The 21411-nt window shown below is 41.3% G+C and overlaps 1 protein-coding gene across 1 annotated transcript in view; it reads right to left on the bottom strand.

The window, feature by feature from the left end:
- LOC145396958 (putative glutamate receptor) overlaps nucleotides 1-21411 on the bottom strand; it is a 289079-nt gene that overhangs the window by 233307 nt on the left and 34361 nt on the right. Inside the window, exons 5-8 of the mRNA XM_080270191.1 lie at nucleotides 12773-12930; nucleotides 4640-4791; nucleotides 4100-4409; nucleotides 2264-2416 (exon numbers count right to left, since the gene is read on the bottom strand). Coding sequence (XP_080126317.1) covers nucleotides 2264-2416; nucleotides 4100-4409; nucleotides 4640-4791; nucleotides 12773-12930 — 773 coding nt within the window. The remainder of the gene's footprint in view (nucleotides 1-2263; nucleotides 2417-4099; nucleotides 4410-4639; nucleotides 4792-12772; nucleotides 12931-21411) is intronic.

Genomic DNA, 21411 nt, shown 5'->3' with positions numbered 1-21411 from the left:
GTGGAAAATAGTTTTATAAGTTACTGCAAGTGACAGTGCATAACACAGTGTAAACGAAACAGAAATGCAAAGAATGTAAATAAAATAGAAAATGTAAATAGAAATGTAAATAATTAGTAATATAAGATAATGAGTATAAATACTTGGAGTAATGAAAGTGAAGTGAAAGCTACGCTCTAAAGTGTATAAATACTTGGAGTAACGAAAGTGAAAGTGAAAGCTTTGCTCTCTATGCTAATTTATTGAATGAGAAAGTGAATGCCTCGAGTTAAAATAAACTACTATTACTGGAAGAAACTTATGGATAAATACTGTATATATAAATAAGGGTAATAAAGTACTAGGAATATAAAGTGTGAGTGTTTTTACAAATAATAAATGACAGCTCTGCCTCAGAATACCATCGGGGAAAGAGCGCGGGTGGAAAGCCATATGCGCTCATAATTTACATTGCCTTCCCGGTGTGTGTGTTTTTTTTTTTAATATGGATTCCAAACTACTTGAATTTCATAGAATAATTTTTGTAGTGATAATATTAGGCAGTGGTAACCATATTATGGGGTATCGGGAAGTGTAAAGTGGAGACTTCATAACCGAACTTCAGAAGTCTCCACAAGTCCTACGGTAGTAAACGAAGGCTCAGCAAACATCCCAGGAGAAAGCTGAAGGTATGTGCTATAAGCTTATGTAATTGTAATATTCACGGGCTAAAAACTGATTTTTGGCAAATATTTTTAAATAGTAAGTCGGAGCGCAATTATCCCCGCAGGACGGACATGACACATTCCAGGCATTCCCGTGGTTAAGAGGTTAAATAAATTTTGAAATGATAAATGAAGACTCAGGTTTTCAGGACTGGCTTGGATAGACTGGGATGATGGTAGGAAATGGGCTATAATAAAGGGAGAATGCTAAGTGATTAAAGGTACTATACATTGACTAAGAGTGCTTTTTTTATGTGATGTTCCCCACATTACTGGACAGTAGTGAGCAGGATGAGGTGAGATGGTGATCAAGCCGATCGTTATTATTTCAAATTGTGCCTATAATCATCACCCACATGAGTGAAGGTATATTATACTATACGATATATATATATATATATATAGCCTCTCAAATAACGTGAGGGTTAGGTTCCTGGAGAGGTCGCATTAGTTAAAAACGCCTTTTTTAAACATAATTTTCCCATAAGAGACAATGGTAATATTGGGGGATACGTTCCTGGACTCTGGGAAAGTCTACCCATTTGGAGAGTTATGCTTTTCCAAACTTAAAAGCAACAATATTAATTTGAAGGAAAATCCACGTAAAAAACAAAAACAGTATATCTGGGGAGAAATAAACAACATTTGAGCCCTAGTTGGACCGAAGCGTTGTTTACTTCTCCCCAAATACATACTGTTTTCGTTTTTTATGTGGATTCTCTTTCAATTCTGCTTCATTCACGGCATTGTGAAAGTTCCTCAACATTATTAATGCATTAATAGGTCATAAAAACACTACAGTAAAAGCAACATTTTCATTACAGTAAGTAGGTCACAAACAATAACAACACACAGCCTCACTTCATCTATGCATCAATCGTCGTCTGCTGCTGTCCCTCCTTACCCCGCTAGGCTACCCCACCTCCCGCTGCTCCCCACCCTAAATTTGTTGTCCCTCCTCGCTCTGCTGTCCTTCTTCTTCCTCCTCCTCTGACTCCCGTGCTACTGGTGATGAAAACTCCCTTAAGTTTACTGTCTTCTTCATAAAGAACTGCTCTATATTGGTCTGAGTGGTTTACTTCTCTCTGTTCTGCAGCATCAAGTTGTAACAGTTTAGATATACCATCACTTTCCTGAGCCAAATTGCTCAGAATGGGTCCAAACTTCATTTTCGAATATTATAGTTCGAATAAAACCAGTTTAAGCAACAGACAAATAAAAAATTGTATTTATGCATAAACTACCACACACGTTCTATCAGCTCGGGACTGTCCAAGGCACGCGCGGTTAATTTGAAACCATCACGTACGTGTAAAGTCGCGTTAAATCGAGAAACCCTTGTTAGTTAAACATATCTCCTTAAATATTGGCTCATGTTAAAACAAAAATGCGTTTTTTAAACTCGTGTTAGTTGAGAGGTAACTGTATATATATCTACTGTCTCTCTCTCTCTCTCTCTCTATATATATATATATATATATATATATATGAGAGGGAAAGAGTTGATATATGGGGATGTAATACGCAAAAATTCAGCAAGAAAACTATAACAAACTTACTTTCATAATCCTAACGACGGGCGTGATGTGACCACTGTTGATCTGTGCCCTGATAAACTCGCTAGTGTGGCGGCCAGTGATGTAGCCTGCTGTGCCGTTCAACACCCATGACTCAGGATCAGACGTTAACGGGGTAAACCGACTATGCAGACCCTAGAAAAGTATATAAGATTCGTGTGTTAAATAAATAAATAATGATATATTCAGAGTATTGTGTGTGTGTGTGTGTGTGTGTGTGTGTGTGTGTGTGTGTGTGAGAAACATTATCTTTTTAGAACATGGTCACTAGAGTACCGAATAAGTTGTTTGATAACTATATTGTAGCTGTGATATTATTATTCGGATTTACGCAGATTCAGATTCAACACCCCTTTGTTTAGTTACTGGGGTTCGTTATCTTTTTGATATTATATTCCCACGATCGTCTGAAAAACTTGATGAATTTCATGACACCGGCAATTTTTCTTCCAGAAAAATGTTGTCGAGACAATTTAGAAGATTGCACCTTCTCAATAAACGCCTCTGCGTAATGTAGTTTAATTCCTGCATTGGGTCGAACATTTTCCTGTGTGAATAGAGTGAAAAGTTTGAGATGACTAACTGTATTTAGCTTTGAGGGTAGCATTACATAGAGGGTAGAGTGGTCAGTATTTTCCCTGTATTTATGTTGATACTGTAACAAAGAAGGATGACGAAGGTTAATGAGGAAGCCTTTTAGCTGACGTTTATGGTTGATTGTGGTGGCTATATGCCTGTATATGATTTTGTTCGTATTGTGGTGACATTCTGTTTGGTGTTCAAAAATTGTTGGTTTCTTGTGTTTCAGTGGTGAAGGTTGTTTCAGCATTCAGCTGTAATGATGGGTTGGATCCTTTGCTGAACCAATGAAATGTGTGCCTACCATGCTTATGGGCTCGTTGATAGGTAGTAGCTAGAATTGTTTCTTAGTGAAAACTTTAATGCATTTGTGGTCTTCTTACATCCTCATATAATTTTAAAGGCCTTATTCTGTACTTGCAAGTGTTTCTCAGGGCAACGAGCAACAAGAGGTCTTTGCATTGAAATCTGTGAGTTAAGAAAAGACTGTGGTGTATCCAGATTAAATCCAAAACAATTGAGTTGTCCTTCTAATGAGAAGGTTTGACTAAAGAGGTTGGTTTGAAAGTCAGTTTAAGAATCATGGTTTTTCTGGAGTGAAAAGAGTGATTGTTACTTATGATAATTTGTATTCATTCAGTTTTGTTTAAACTAGTATTCTAATGTGTAAGTAAAGCTGAAGTTTGTTTGCTGGATTGTAAGTTTTGATTGATACGAAATTCAATAATAATGAAATGCAAAATACATGGAAAGAAAGATAAGCACACTTTCGACTCTTGCAATTCTCCTGTCATGTATTTCCAGCTCTCATGGTTGTATTTTTCATACTAACTATTCTCTACAACATCTTCGTATTTTGTCTGTTAAGTAATAATGTGAGGTGTTACGGGCTGGGGCGCCTTCACGCTGTGGCGCCGATAAAGCGTGGAAACTCCCATATTTAATTATAAAGTCGTGCACCACCTCACTCTCTATCCCCGAAAAGGTGATAGACTGTAAGAGAAGCACAACTTCAGCCTGCGGTCCACTACGCTCTTACCTAGATGTGACTGAGACCACCATCACGACGATTATAATGAAATGCTAATAACAGCAGGAGCAGCAGCAGCAACAATAATAACTCTATATTAAAAATTATTACCAAATTTTTTCCGTAGTACTGCCCAGTCTGCTTCATTTCAACAGCATTGTTTCAGTTTGTATGTGTAATATGAATCACGAAACTGGTCATATACTAACTCGTAGATAATAATTGGCAGACCGCTCCATAAGACTCTCAAAGAACGGCCCCATTGAGACTATGCCAAGGCCAGAGTCATGCAGGTCCCTGAAGGTATCGATAACAGGAGGCTGGCGGATGGCGGTGAGAAAGGCGGTGAGGTTACAGCTGTAGGATATCCCCAGCACTATCACGTACAGCCACAGGACCCCCACGCTCAGCCGGATGGTGAGAGATTTGGGATGCTTTACAATGGATTCATGGAGGTGCATTGCCGTCACGTAGAGGTAGCTTGAAGTCAGGGAGTGTAGATAAGGCGCTTCCCCTTGACTAAGGAGAAAAAATTATTGCATTTTTACATTAAAGTTTGAATGTGTTTATTGCAAAGATTTAATTAATGACGTTTTGATGGACTTATTCAGAATTCAGTTATTTTATGAATACTTCTTGCCATTTCCACTTTAAACATAACAACGAACATGGAACTGACAGGTATTTTCAACTTATTTTATGTGTGATATATCATGCACATGCAACTGATTGTGTGTTTGATTCCATGCCTGTGAGACGAGAGTTCAGATAAACAGTAGAGAGCTGAGCCTGTAAATAAGAGTCCACCCGCTATGGCCAACCAAGTGTCTTGTCTGAAGGGCCACAAGGGAGCCTGCCATCGTGGAAGTGGATCAGGCACCTTCAGGAGCACACAGTTCATCTGCCAGCACATGGATGATGAACTTCAATAGTTACTGATACAATATGAGCCCTTTACTGGTGTAAAGGTTGCATTGTTAGTGGCCTTACAAATTTAGTTGGTCTTCTTCTTCTGTTATGCTTGTTAGACCTGCAGGTACTCTTTAATGTTATTACATGGGCATAATGCCGATAATTTGCTCGATTTAATAAGTGGTAGGTGGGGGCGGCCATCGTCCACCCACTTAGTGTAGTGGTACTCTGTTTCTAGAGTAGGTCTACATTAAGTGGCAAGCCAAATGATTTCCTGTAAACCAGGAAAGCATTTACAGTGCTGAGTGGTAGACTTATAACCAACCTGTTCCCTACGTGACAACAAATGTTTTGGCGGAGGGTTAGTGCCCCTTCCCGGAAAACAAATAACTAAATTTACGAACAAGAAGCCTTTCACCAGGACTAACCAAAAGGTGACAATTAAGGACTAAACAAAGGACATGGTACGGACTGCGACATGAAATGTAAGGGATGCAAGTGATGACGTGAAAGAGCGACAGATTGTCCAGGTGCTTGAGGGTGTGAAAGCGGATGCATGTGGATTAATTGAAACTAAATGGGGAGGTGAGAGTGTGAGAGAATGGGAGTATGGATGGGGTATATGCGCGGGAGTAGGTGAGAATGAAAGGGCAAAAGAAGGAATGTGTATTGTTGTGAGTAACATATGGAAGGAGAATATAAGTGAATATGGATCAGATGGCTCAAGGATTGTGTGGGTAAGATTGGGTGGACTAAAAATGTGGGTGATTGTGTACATGTATGCGACAATGCAAGATCGTGCAAGCAGAGTTAGAGAACAGTTCTGGACAAATGTGAAAGCATGCATGGAAAAGTTTTAAAGGAATGAGAGTGTTTTTGACTGGAGATGCAGAATGAATGGAAAAGCAGAGAATGTGAAGGAGGATGGAGTAGTTGGTGAGTGGGGTGAGCCTGCAAAGATGAATGAGAATGCCAGTGCTTTAGTTTACATTTGTGCCAGGAGGAGGTTGGTGAATGAACGGAATGCAATGATTAATTATGTGTGTGTAGATGACAGAATGACAAGGTGTGTAATGGATGCAAGAGCATATGGAGGTTGGGGGAGTGGACTTTCTGACCATCAATGGCTGGTGGTGAGAATGAAGGTCCAAATGAAATGGAGAAAAAAGAAGAGAGGATGGACAAGAGGTATAGTTCATACAAGGAGGGTGGAAGGGTTGCGAGAGGATGGAAAACTGCAGAATATAAGAGAGAAGTGTAGGAGCAACTGGGTATATATATGGACTGGAGCAGATGGGGGACGTGGAAGGTGTGTGCAAAATATTCACAGAAGAAATCTGTGCAGCATGTGAGGTGGTGTGTGAGGTGAAGAGAAGATGCAAGGGGGTGCACGGAACAGCATGGTGGAATGAAGAGATGAGACAGGCTATGGGAAAAAAGAAGAAAGCATATAGTGAGTGGATGAGAAACAGGGGCGTGGAAGAAGTTGAGAGAAGGAGGAGAGAGTCATATGTAGAGAGGAAGAAAGAGGTGAAAATATTAGGAAGAGAGAGTAAGAAGAAAGAGGATGAGGAATTTGGAAGGAATCTGAGTGTGTAGTGGAGGAAATGTAAGAAAATGTTCTGGAAAGAGGTAAAGAGAGTTAGACAAGGTGTCAAAGAAGTTAGTTGGGGAGTGAAAGATAAAAATGGTAGATTAACAGTGAAGGGAGAAAAAGTGCGTAGATGGAGAGAAAACTTTAAGGAATTGTTGAAAAAAGAGAATAAACCAATGCGAGCATAAGTGGCTGGGGAATGGCTGGGAGACGGAAGGATGTGAGAAGACAGGAAGAAATCAGAAGGATGGAAGTTGTGAAAGCAGCGAAAAAAGTCAACATGGGAGAAGCCCAGGAACTGACGGGATGTGTGGTGAAATGCTGAAGCATGGGGGATAGTACTACAATGGATGTGGCAGATGTGTAGATTGGCCTGGGAGGAAGGGAGAGTCCCGGAGGATTGGAAGTCAGGTATAGTTATTCCCCTGTACAAAGGAAAAGGGGAAAACGTAGTGTGTGGTAATCATAGGGGCATATGTCTTCTTAGTGTAATAGGAAATGTATACAGCAGGATACTTATTGACAGAGTTAGGGAAATAACAGAGGAAATAGTTGGAGAAGAACAGGGAGGATTTAGGAAGAGAAGAGGTTGTGTAGATCAGATATTTATTCTTAGATAATTGGTGGAAATGTTTCTAAAGAGGGAAAAGAAGTTGTATGTGACATTCATGGATTTGGAGAAAGCATTTGACAGTGTGGACAGACAAGGATTGTGGAAAGTATTAAGTAATTATGGAGTAAATGGAAAGTTGTTGAATGCCGTGAAGAGCATGTATGAGGATGCAAATGCTGCAATGTGTGTGGATAATGAACTGAATTTTTTTTTATTTGATAGTTGGGTTGAAACAGGGATGTCTCATGTCTCCATAGTTGTTCAATCCATATATGGATGGGGTTATAAAAGAGATAGAAGGTAGGGCAGTGGATGTTGAAGTGGTCCTAATGAGAGAGGGCAGTGTTTGGAAACTCCCTGTAATGTTGTTTGCAGATGATACTGTGTTGTTAACCTGCGGCGTCCCGTTGACGTTCTTTAACCTCAACACGTTTTGTCACTGCCAATCCCGTCGACATACATAAACGCGAATCAATTGCAAGGTCCCTAATTTGCACAATTTTCAATTTTCGTGAGTGATTTTTGGTACGTATACGCGTGACACCTTTCTCTACAAGATACGAGGCAGGGACAATGCCTTACCCAACATGACCTCCCCCCCCCTCATGCCATTGTCTCAGCAATTCATCTGTTATCAGTGACCTGGCCACTAAAGCCATGTACGAAATTCAGGGCCAGAGTGATTCCCCAATCAATGACAATGTGGAGGACAAACTTTACATAGCATTAGAGGAAGAAACAGTCAGAAATGATGATCAGGTAATGTGGCAAAAAAAAGGTCAGGTATGGTGATGTGTTAGTGGGTGAAACAATGCTTATAATGCCTATATTACTGCTTGAAAACCAATATACTCTCGTACTACATTTAAATTCGTACCAAGTAAATAAATAAATACCGTTTGTGAGTGGTGTGAACTAGTTATCCTCCCATAGAACTCGTTTTCTTTGGTGCCAGCCTGCTAGAAAACCCTGTAAGGTAAGGAGGTACTCCTACCTGTATCGAGTATTTTAAACCTCAGGTGAACGATTTCTCTATGAATTTTTGATGTTTCTCACGAAAAGCGGAGGTTTGAGCCAAAAAAAAAAAAAATCCAAAAATGGTCAGGATTGGGGGGAGTCAATGGTGGAAAAGTGGTCGGGATGGGGTGAGTTAAGTGAAGACGAAGGGGAGCTTCAAGGCTTTGTGGATGAGTTTGGGAGAGTGTGTAAGAAACGGAATCTAAAGGTGAATGTAGGGTAGAGTAAAGTTATGGTCTCTGAGAGAGGTGAAGTCAGTGAATGTACAGTGAGGTTGGATGATGAGGAAATGGAAAATGTGAGTACATTTAAGTACTTGGGTAGTGTGATGAGTAAGGATGGAAGTTTAGAGGGTGAAGTGCTTGAAAGGGTACTCCAAAGAAGAAAGGCTGCTGGTTTCATGAAGGCAGTGATAAGAAACAGGGAAGTGAGGATGGAAGTGAAAAGTTATTACACGACAGCATTGTGATACCAACTCTAACGTATGAAAGTGAAGCTCGGACGTTGTTGGAGGGACACAAGTCAAGAGTGAGAGCAGTGAAAATGAGTTATTTGAGAGGAGCCTGTGGAGTCACATGAAGAGACACACTGACAAATGAGGATGTAATGGAGCGTTGTGGTGTCGATGTGGATGTGATAGGAAGCTTTATGAGGAACACACTGAGGTGGTTTGGCCATGTGGAAAGGATGGAGAATGACAGACTGATGAAGAGCATGTATGTGAATGAGGTGGAGGGGGAGAGAGGGAGGGGAAGGCCAAGGATGAGTTAGAGAGATGGAGTGGAGAGGTATGAGAGGGAGGTGTGAATTGGGAGCAGGTCAGTGAAATGGCGTGGGACAGGGTGACATGGAGGCGATTTGTTTGTGGCCACCCCATATAGGGGATTAAGGCATCTTGCAACACACACACACACACACACACACACACACACACACATATATATATATATATATATATATATATATATATATATATATACATATATATATATATACCTCAAAATAACGGACTTTAATAGACCTGTTTATCGGACTCAAGGAGCTACCAGACTAAATTCCTATATACTGGAAAAAGTCTGATAAAGCCAGAAGCAGTCCAGACTGCCTGACCACTTCAGCTATGCTCACCATAATAAGGTAAATAAAAGGACATATTTATCAGTGTATAGTACAGTATTATTATATATATTATACCACTTGATTAATGTGGTGAATTTATAACAGTAGAGTACCGCAATGGTAGTCAAAACAGTTTACAAACCATTCACGCAATCTGGACTAATGTCTGATACATTGGAAAAAGTCCAGGTTAGCAGGGGGAAGTCCGGATGTCGCTTTTATCGGAATTTCGCATTTTTTTGGAATGGTTTGGGCCCCAATTAGTACGTTATAGTGAGGTCATATAGACATAGATAGATATAGATATAGATACAGATATATCAACACTCGTATTCAAGATGTCCCGGGAGGAAAGGACATAGCTTTGGGAAATGAGAGATGGTGAAATTCTAAGCATAAAATGTTATATGAGCATGTGTCCAGATCATAAGGATTGCGGAGCTTCAATTACTCATGAGCCACTGGGCAAAAATGGTCTCCTTCATAATATACCCATAAGATCGGTAGTAAATGCAGTTTGGTAATGATTGAAATTGGAAACAGGCTGATTTTAAATTTTTTTTTGCTTCGAATCCCCTCATCTATCATTTTTCAAAATTATGCCCTTTCCTCCTAGGACACCCTGTATATATACGAGGTCTGCGCAGAAAGTATCCGACCCTCGGCTAAAAAAAGAAATAAATTAGTAAATAATAGCTAACCACTTGAGCTAGGACACTAATCCCCCTCATGTAGGCCCCTTGTGACTTGACACACGTAGCCTAGCGTTCTTTCCAATGCCTGAAACATTTTTCATGGTCGGTTTTCAGTATCTCTTGCAGGTGCTTCATGGCATTTGTCATGATCTCTTCTCTCGGATAAATGTTACTCAAGACATACTGGAGTGTGCAAATCGCGATCTGGACTTTCTGAAGATTGTTATCAGTGGAACGGAGACTAGAGTGAACGGATGTGACACAGAAACAAAGCAAAATGGTGAGCCATTCAGTGTCAAGAGAAGATGAATAAAGGTGGAGTATTTTACAAAGCACTGTATGTAGTTCAGTTGATTGAACTAAAATTCCAACAGCAACACCAAATAAAGGAAACATTTCCTTTAAAAGTATGAAATGAGGAGAGGCCCCAGGAAAAGATGATATAATTGTAGAAATATTGCTGGATGCAGGAGCAGAAGTTCAACACCGTCTCTCTTTTATTTACCCAATGTATAAAAAAGAAGAAAATTCCTAAAACATGGTGTAATGCAACAGTTGTTCTGTTATTCAAGAAAAGAAAATCAAAACATCTTACTAGTTATCTAGCTCTGAGCATTATCAGTTAATGAGAGACTCCTCACTACGGCTAAAGTCATTACGAAGAGAATAACCACAAATCTGGATAAAAATCAACCTCGACTAACAATGAATCACCTAGTTGAAAAACTGCAAAATATAATAAATATTTGTGCTTAGGCTTTGTTAAGTATGAAAAGGCTTTTGACTCAGTGGAGCACATTGCAGTCATAAATTCATAGCTTAAACAAGGAGTAAATGACTGCATTATAGAACTACTCGCTTACATATATAAGGAGTGAATCGCAACTGTTAAGTTGTATGCAGACTAGGCCAAAATTAAGATTGAATATGGAGTGCGTCAGGGTGGTACAGTTTTACAAAAATAAAATTATTTACAGCATGCCTTGAAATGATTTTTCAGGAAGAACAAAGGAGTAAACACGGATGAAGAAAATAATAAACTATAGATGATTTTGTGATCTGTGTCATAATTTCAGAAACAGCAGAGACAGAACAAGCAGAGTTAAATGATCTAAGCAGAGAAAGGCATAAAATAGCATCAAAGATTAACATGAGTAAAATTAAAGCAATGTTTAATTCAGATACACCAAAGATCGTCATCAAAATAAACTCATGAAGAAGTTCAAGAATACACTCACATGGGGCAAATACTAAAACTAACAGAAGCCCACAAAACCGTAATAAAAAGACACATATCCATTGAATGGAATGCTTTCGATGAACGTAGACAAAATGAAAAGTAACTTGCCAGAATGTATGAAAGAAAATGTATATAATGAATGTATAATGCCAGTTATGGTGTTCAGATGTGACCTGGAAACTGACAAAATCAATGGAATGCAAACTAATCTGTTCTCAAAGAGTAATGGAAAGGCGAATGTTTGGAATATCTTTGAAAGACAGGAATATATCAATTTGGGTAAGACAGCAGACTAAAGACAAGGACATTACAGGAGATAATTGTAAAAGAACAGAAATGGAGGTGAGCAAGAGCAAAAGGCTGAGTGACTGGACTGCAAGAGATTGCAAGCATAGCAGTAAAAAGGCCAGGCATGAGAAGGAGAGATAATATAAAGGAGTGTGCTGGCAAAATCTCGCAGAGACTGGTTCAATTAAGTATTTCTTCCCGAAGGATCGGGAGGCCTTTGCTCAGCAGTGAGCTAACAATGACTGATAATGGATATGTACGAGGCCTGATCGAAAAGTTCCCGACCTTTAGCTGGAAAAAAGCATACTTGCAGATATCAAGCTTAAATCCCCTTCAAAGTATGTGTTTTAGGATTCAACACAGTCCAGCTGTCCTTACATTGCTGGAAACATTTTGTAATGTCAGCTTTCGGAGTGCCAACAACATCCTTGTTGCCTATGTCTTTATCTCATTTGTGTCCTCAAATCACCAACCCTTGCTGAACCCTTCAGCGGCATCTTCAGTTCAGGAAATACCCAAGTCACAGGGACCCATGTGACGAGGGTAGGGTGCCAGTAGGACCTGTATGATCCTGTGATTACCACAAAACTCCTCGATGAGATGGGATGAGTGAGATGGAACACTGCAATAGTGGAGCTGCCAGTCCTCCGCCCCACAGCTCCACTGACCCCGCTCATGAACGCAACTACACTGATGGATGATGGATGGAAGAAGGTATGGATGGAGGGAGAAATGGATGGAAAGAGGGACAGAAAACAAGATAAACTAGAGGGACACTCAGTGGAGCGCATCACTCCAACTAGGGCAATTTAATTTCCAAACCACGCATCATAATAGGTTAGGTTTTTAATCACTGAAGACGATTTTGCAAAAGCTGTTTTCCGGATCCAGAATCTGTAATACGACCCGGATCGGTCCCAAAAGTTAATAGATTGTTCCCTGGGACAGGTCCTTCTACAAACCAAATTTGGTCCAAATCTCTCTTCTAGTTTTTGAGTAATCCTGCTAACGGACAAACAAACAAGGGTGAAAACGTACTTTCCTTGCCGGAGAGAATGAATGGATAAATATATAGTTTGAAAGATATATATATATAGAGAGAGAGAGACAGGTAGAGAGACAGAGAGATAGATATCGATATCTGTCTGTTTACCTACCTATATCACTATCTAATTATCTATCTATATCTATCTATCTTTTTAACTATCTATTTATGTTTCTCTACCTATATATCTATCTGCCCACCTATCTATCTATCTATATACCCAAATACTTATAGATAGATAGATAGATACAGATATATAGATATTGATCACAGATATGTGCAGAGAGAGAGAGGGAGAGAGAGAGAGAGAGAGTTGTGCATTTGATATCGAGCCATATGACGTCACCAGCAATACTTACACTTTGGTCAAATGGAGCAGTAAAATCTTGTTGGTCTTTTCGATCGTGTTGAGATGAAACGTACATATTGCCGATTCCGATATCGCCGTCTCCTCTCCCAAGCATGCCTATTAACCCACTCCAAGAACCATTTGGCAGCTTTGAGCCCCACAGCTCTCCTGAAATACAGGTAATTATATAGAAGTATATCATTATTATAATGTTCTATATTCATGCTCCCTCTAGACGATTTATTAAGTTTTCAGACCCCTCTCATCCTTAAAGTTATTATCATAATATTATTCCTTCTCTATGACGTAATTTTAATTTCTCTTCTGCTCGCCTCACAAGTTTTTATTCAGCTTACCACACAATGTGGTGATGGATTTCTAAAGGATATGCCTAACATTGTACAATGTCTTTTCAGAGCTTCATAGTACTGTCTGACGGTAGCTTAACTGAAATGAAAACAACGATATTGTGCTGGATTAAATTTTGGTAATGATGATTTTTGCTTATTTTTATCTTCCTTCCTCTACACGGTTTTACTAAGTTTAGCAAAGAACTAGTAGCGAAAAGTAAAAAAAATAAAAAAAATAAAAATAAAAACTCCATTCACTGCTTCATTATGACAAAACTTTTTATTCTTTTTTAATGCTCCATCCATAACCTATTATTTATGTTAGAAAAGACTGCAGGGGTTAATGAGAGTTGCTTTTAGCACCTTCAGATTTTAAAAAATGATTAGTCATCTGCAGAAGAGAAATAGTTTCAATAATAGCTTGTGTGATGACAAACAGTTATGCTGTAATGCCCTGTCGATGAGTATTATGGAAGATGAGTAAAATTTGTTTCATGTCATTCAGATAATCACTGTATTCCTTGCCCAAATATTGGTCCCCATATTACCAAGAGCTTGGGAGAGTGAGAGAATTCTCATGCTGATAGGGTTAGTGAAAATTGGACTGAGCCTCTTGGAGTCAGAGGGTCTGACTTAGTTTGAGCTGAGTCATGTGGGGGTAGCAACAAAGAAAATAATAATATAGAATGGGTTTACTTTTCAGCCTTACAAACATATTTTCATTTATATATTACTCTTACCTCCAGACTCTTTCAGTGGGTTTGTGGCAATATTCAAGCTGGAAGGGTTAAATATAATCCTCATTAACTTCTTCATCTTCACAACTGGACATCTAACTTCAAATTAAAGAAATAGTACAGTGGTCACTTGATTGCAAAAAATACCTGTATCCTCAAACTGAACAGATGAAATGAGCTTGTTGTTAATTCCTTGTAGTTTACCCAACTCCGTGCCGGTGATGTATATATATGTCGGGCCCTGCATGTGCACAAAGTTCCAGTGACATAATTATATGTCATCGTTTTGAAATATTTGTCAAAATTCGAACATTCAAAACTGGAACAAGATACGAGTATTTGCTAGGAATTCTCCCATGCCTATCTAGGCCTCATAACCATATTATGAGTCATCACCGTGTTCCTTGTCATGCGTCGGGCCCTGCCAACCTAGTCACACTTTGTGAGTGAGTGAGCATTATGACTCATAGCAGCAGTCTTGCCCAACACGAGATTGACGAGCTCCTGCACATCCCCTGTGATGGAGAAAGTGATTCTCCCATTGATGATGATCTTGCTGATCGAGGGTACATCCAACCTGAGTTAGAATCAAGCAGCGAGGATCAGATTCCATCCCCAAGAAGGTCAAGGTATATCGCTGTCCGCATGGCTGTATCTCATCTTGCACCACCACCACCACCACTTCCTACCTCACCACGCTGCCCTCGCTCCATGGACAATTCCTCTAGAGATGAGGGATACAAGGCTGGCCCCTCAGGTGAACATCGGCTGTCTTCATGGGTAGGATAACCCAGGAAATCCCAGAGGAGTGGGGAAGAGTTGTATAGTAAAAAGTACAAGGTGAACATTGCCTTGTTTTATTCACGTGGTGTGTGATAATACCTGCCACCTCCACACCATGCTGCCTCTTCCCAACCCAGCACCTCCACTGCACCTGAACTTCCCAGTGCTCACTCCCCACACCTTTCCTGCGCATCCTCCCAGCAGCCTCAAACGGTAGGGAAAGGAGCAAAAGGTAAAGGAAAAAGGAAGGAAAAGGCATAGGGAAGAAAATTGCGAGTCGTGAGGAAAGTGAGGAGACAAGCTTTATTCCCGCAACGTCCTCCCCAACCCACTACCGAATTTCCTCTCCATCCTGATGACCATGACAGAGGTGGCCCCAGTGGTGACGAGGAAGAAACCAAAGAAGGGGATGAAGTCACATGGGAGAAGGTAGATGGAAGCAGTTTCGTTCCCATCATTCATCGCTTCACAGGCAGTGATACAGCAGGCTGTACTGTGTCGGAGCTGACTCCCACCTCAAGGAGAATCGATTTTTTCAAGATTTTTTTTAAGACGGAGCTAATATTGATAATTGTTCTCCTCTCTAACACATATGCCACCTTCTGCTGTGGCACAACCCCACAGACACCCAATAGCCTACTCTTTGATGCAGACATAACGAGTGATGACGCGTACCTCTTCCTGCCCTTGGTTCTCCTGATGGGACTGATCAAGAAGAATCAATTGCTGTTGTATGGAGAGACAGACTGACAAATAAGGAACTGAAGGAGCATTGTGGTGTGGATGTGGTTGTGATAGGAAGTGTTAGGAGAAACAAACTGAGGTGGTTTGTACATGTGGAGAGGATGGAGAGTGAGAGACTGAGGAGGAGAGTGTATGTGAGTGAGGTGGACGGGGGGAGAGGGAGGGGGAGGCCAAGTATGAGATGGAGGGATGGAGTAGAGAGGTATATGAGAGAGAGGGTGTGTGAGTTGGGGGCAGGACAATGAAATGGCGGGGGAGAGGGCGACATAGAGGCGGCTTGTTTCTGACCATCCCTTACGGGATTTAGGCGTCTGACAATAGCTAGATAGATAGATAGATATATTAAGCTTCCTTCAATTTTTCGACACTGGGGAGCCCAGCAACATTGGCAACACTGACAGGATAAGGAGGATTAGGATGGTGTTTGATCACCTGAGGGTGCGGTTCTCTGCCTCTTTCCCTACGGAGACCTGGTCATAGATGAGAGTCTCGTGCTGTGGAGGGGAAACATCGCCTTCAGGATCTATATCCCAAGCAAGAGACACCATTTCGGGTTCAAGATTGTCGTCATATGTGACTGAAAGACCGGGTATGTGCAGGACATAGTCATGTGCACAGGTGCACAGATGGAAATTATGGAAAACAGAACAGTCGTACTGTCAGGGGCAGAGGTGAAGATGATGTCGGAGAAGTGCCTTCATCGTGGGCACATCCTGTACCTGGACAGCTGGTACATTAGCCCGATTCTCGCTCGGTACTTGCACTAGCAGGAAACAGGTAACTGAGGGGCAGTATAAAACCTGTTAGCACATCTTACAGGTGGGCTGGAAGCTGCAAAGGAGTGAGGTAGTGTTTTACTAGGCAAACAATATCTTCATCACCACCTGGCACCAAAACCGAGATGTGAACCAGTTAACGACAGTTCACCGCTCGCTGATGCACCTCACCAAAACCGTGGACTACCACAGTGAGAAATAGGTTCACATTTGGAAGCTGGAGGTGGTAATTGATTATGATAACATGCAGCAAGTGAACCAGTCTGACGCCATGATTTCAAGTGTGGACTGTGCCAGACCCATGATGAAGTGGAACACGAAACTTTTCTTTCATCTTCTGGATATAATGGTACTGAATGCCCACCTCCTCCATGCAAGCACCATTGGGACCAGCAAGACCTTTAAGGGTTCCATCAAAGAGCTGTTTAGGGAGCTGATTGGCACCCATGGATGTGACCATGGGCCTCACCAACATCCATGTGGCAGTGACCATCCCCTGTGCCTCACCGAATGCCACTTCTCTAAACTTATCACAGCACAAGGCACAAAAAAGACTCCCCAAAGGAGATACCACGTCTGCCAGCACAGCACAGCCGGCCACGGACCCAGTGGAAGGACACCAGCTACCAGTGTGTGGAGTGTGACATAGGATAGTGCCTAATCTCATGTTTTGAGGAATATCACGCCCTTCTCCACTTCTAAGTGTTACTAAACCGTGGTAAGTGAGACACAAGATGGCTAGGAATGTTGCTGTAATGTATATGTAAATTAGTGTAAGTTATTTCAATAGTAACTGTAATGTATATATCAACTAGTATAAGTGATTTCATCCCAGACTTTTCTACCAAGCCTGTAAACTAGAGTACGGGGAGTTTCCAAACACTGCCCTTTCTCTCTCTAGGGCCGCTCCAACATCCACTGCCCTACCTTGTATTTCTTCTGTAATTCCATCTATATACAGATTGAACAGCCATGGAGACATGACACATCCTTGTTTCAATCAGACCTTCAAGTAGAAAAACTCACTCAGTTCATTATACACACACACACTGCAGCCTTAGCACCCTCATACATACTTTTCACTGTCTTCAAGAACTTCCCATCTACTCCATGTATTCTTAATACTTTCCACAAGACACCATGGTCGGGCTGGTGGTGTGTCTCTCGTGGTGGCGGGGGGCGGTGTCAACAGATTTTTTGGGGAAGGCGGTGGCTGAATCGGTAGAGAGGCAGCCTGCTGTCCTAATGGACCGAGAATCGAATCCCAGCTGGGGCAGGGAACAGTTTAAGGATCTGAATTTCCTAAAAAGAGCAGACTTTCCTGATCTACCAGATGTCCCGCCGACATGTCACAAAAATATCCCCGCTAATACCAGTACACCAGTCCTGTACGAGACAGCCTAGCATGTATTCAATATGGATGGTGGGTGTTAGTGTCGAAGTGGTGACATGTGGAGGTGTACGAGGACTACCGGACCTTGGGATAGGTCACTACCCCCGAGAAATAGGCCCTGAAGCCTTTGGCCAGAGTCGGACAAGTAAAAAAAAAAAAAAAATCCTTGTCTGTCCACCCTGTCATATGCTTTTTCCAAATCCATGAACGCAGCATACAACTTCTTTCCATTTCCTAGAAACTGCTCCAATAAAGATGTAAGAATGAATATCTGATCTACACAACCTCTTCCCTACCAAAAACCTCCGGGTTGTTCTCCATCTAATTCCTCTGTTATTTCCCTAACTCTGTAATAAGTATCATACCATATACTTCTGTTACACAAAGAAGACAAAATAATGCCCCTGTGATTACCACACACTTTTTCTCCATTTCCTTTGTGCAGGGGAATAATTATACCTGACTTCCAATCCTCCAGGACTCTACCTTCTTCCAAGGCCAATCTGCACATCTTCCACATCCATTCTACTACTATCTCTTCCCCATGCTTCAGCATTTCATCACACACTCGATGAATTCCTGAGGCTTTCCCCGTTTTAACTTTCGTCATTGCTGTCACAACTTCCATCCTATTGATTTCTTCCTCTCTTCTCACATCCCTTCTTCTCCTAGCCATTCCCCAGCCACTTAAACTTGCATTACTTTCATTCTCTATGATCAACAATTCCTTAAAGTGTTCTCTCCATCTGGTCACTTTTTCTCCCTTCTCCACTAGTTATCTACCATTTTTATCTTTCACTCTCCATCTAACTTCTTTGGCACCCTGTCTAACTCGCTTTACCTCTTTCCAGAAAATTTTCTTACACTCCCTCCACTTTGGGAGTGTGTAAGAAACGGAATCTAAAGGTGAATGTAGGGAAGGGTAAAGTTATGGTCTTCGAGTGAAGTGCAGTCAGTGAATGTACAGTGAGGTTGGATGGGGAGGAAAAGGAGAATGTGAGTGCGTTTAAGTACTTGGGTAGTGTAATGACTAAGGATGGAACTTTAGAGGGTGAAGTGCTTGAAAGAATACAACAGGGAAGAAAGGTTACTGGTTCCTTGAAAGCCGTGACAAGAAACAGGGAAGTGAGCATGGAAGTGAAATAGCTACTACATGACAGTATTGTGATACCAACTCTAATTTATGGAAGTGAAGCTTGGACCTTGTTGGAGGAACAGAAATCAAGAGTGACAGCAGTGGAAACGAGTTAATGGAGAGGAGCATTTGGAGTCAACGGAAAGACAAACTGACAAATGAGGAAGTGAAGGAGCGTTGTGGTGTGGATGTGGATGTGATAGGAAGCGTTAGAAGAAACACCCAGAGGTTTTTTGGCCATATGGAAAGGATGGAGAGTGAGAGACTGACGGGGAGAGTGTATGTGAATGAGGAGGAGTGGGGGAGGCCAAGTATGAGATGGAAGGATGGAGTCGAGAGGTATATGAGAGAAGGGGGTGTGAGCTGGGAGCAGGGCAATGAAATGGCGGGGCACCGGGCGACATGGAGGCGATATGTTTGTGGCCACCCCTTACGGGATTAAAGCGCCTGGCTATAGATAGATAGACAGAAGTGATTTCATAATAATTAGTGCAGTGCAAGTACCTCATACATAACTTGTGTAATGTGTCTTGTGTGTTCCAGAAAAGACACACATAGTGAGTAGGCCTATGATGTGCAAGAATATCTGTAATTAGTCTTGGAAAAAGAAGATGCAAATGCAAAATATATATGTGTGGCCAAGTACTTGTTTACATGTGAAAACTAAAAAATTCACTACTATGATCATCATCTGAAAAATACCACTCACTCAGTCGGGTGTCGTAATGCACTCCCACACTTCATTATACTTGGGGACAGTTCCCACATCATCTGTATGCCTTCCGAAAGAGTCCCTGGGTCATTTGGGATAGTTACCCATGAAGAAAACGAAGATCTCCTACCACACCTCGCTGGGTGTCGGCGGCGGCCGATGAAGTCTATGGGCGTTACTCCGAACCTTTCAGCAGCCCACTGAGAGAGAATCGACCTCAAAATCGACCTTTTAGGCTTCTGTGAGTGTTTTTGTGGATGTCCTCCATGTTTACTCATCATGCCTAACTTATCTATCAAAATAAAAAGTCCAAAATTTGCTGGCACTTCGGCTTCATGAAGGTCCCAAGTCGGCCACCATGCAGCGGTATAAGGTTCTTGGCGAGATGAGTAATGTCAGGGAGAGCGTGAGAAATAAATAAAAGGTATTGGACAGAACAGGTTAGGCCCTCTGCCCACTGGATGTAATCATTATTAATTTTTTATTGCTATTTTGATAGGATTTATTTCAGTTTATAATAAACTTTTCGAACCTGAATGATTAGATACAGGCTTCCATATCCCCCTTAGTATTAATGGGATTTTCTGAGGTTAAAAAAAATCGCCTGGTAGCACCACACACACACACACACACACAGTAATTGGATTGCAGGTACGAAAGTGATACACAACCAATAGGGAATAAAATGAAGGAAGGTAGTAGGCTCAAGCTATGGCAAGTATGTGAACAAGATGATTAAGTTGATGTACTCAAATGTTCAGACGTCGGAATAAGTTCGTTTGCTTTTCCGTGGACTAAGGCGCTTGTAACACTGCACGGTGGAGAGCTATCCCCTCCTCTTCCCTTCCTCATCATCCCATACTCCCACCCAAACCCCCCACTTTTCTCTCCGACCCCATAACCCCACCCTGTACCCTCCATACTCTCGCTCACAGCCAGGTGGGTGGTTACTGTACTTCTTGCACCTGTCTAATTACGTGTGGTCCGAACAACTAATAATTGAATAAACTGTATCATAAACATCTTTTTCGACAGCCATCTCCCACACATCTCGTTTCCCAGACGCTTCAGTCCAACTATTTGCCCCCGGAGAGCATCTTTGTCATGTTGCCGAGCCTGAGCCATAATAACCACGATAGGGATACTCAACTTAATGCAGGTGAGTCCGGTATCTTTATGACAGAGAGATAATTCTGCTCCCTTGATAATGCTTCGGTATGAACCTTTCGAGTTTCATTGTTAAAAAAAGTCAGTATCTAGTGCTCTAGTTATCCTTATATGCACGGTTTTTGGATAATAGTTTAAATTAATGCATTTCTCTCTCTCTCTCTCTCATATATATATATATATATATATATATATATATATATATATATATATATATATATATACACAGAGGGTGTATAGGCTATTGCAATAGCGATTTATGGCGCTGGAGATCTATTTCGATATCCCAATGGTCGCAGCAGTTCTGGATATCACGTGAACGGCATGTCTCTTATCGGGCGGAGTCGTATCGCTTATCGTATATACTGGGGAGTTATTGGTTACTCTGACAGAGGTGGGAGGAGTGACAGAGAGATTCGGGCTTGTGGGATGGCATCTGCTGTTGAAGGTGTCAGCGTTACCAATACATACAACAGTCTGTTAGTTCTCAATATCACTAGATTATTGCTATATGGCATAAAATGCTGGAATCTCTATAGACAGTTGGGTGCATCCCCTACAGTATAGAATAAGAAGGCTTAATTCCCGCAATAATAGCTAGCATTCATGTCACCCAATGTCATATTTTCTGCTAGTTCGAAGTACTTATTTCTAGATCTAGCGGTAATTGAGCTACACTGCCAATACTGCACACGGTTTGTGTAGGGAAAACTAGAGCAGCAAGCAAAAGGGTGCGTGACCCTGGCTGTGATGATATGATGCATATAATTATGCCCGCAGGTGTGATGAACAGATAAAGACCCACTCTTGAGTTTTGTGCGACAGCTCCACCCACATCCACACCCTTGTCCT

Source organism: Coenobita brevimanus, chromosome 40, assembly GCF_032717465.1.
Source record: "Coenobita brevimanus isolate Jiangsu-jjx chromosome 40, ASM3271746v2, whole genome shotgun sequence".
Classification (NCBI taxonomy): domain Eukaryota; kingdom Metazoa; phylum Arthropoda; class Malacostraca; order Decapoda; family Coenobitidae; genus Coenobita; species Coenobita brevimanus.
Note: the sequence above shows the minus strand (reverse complement) of the source record. Positions and strands in the feature narration are given on the sequence as shown.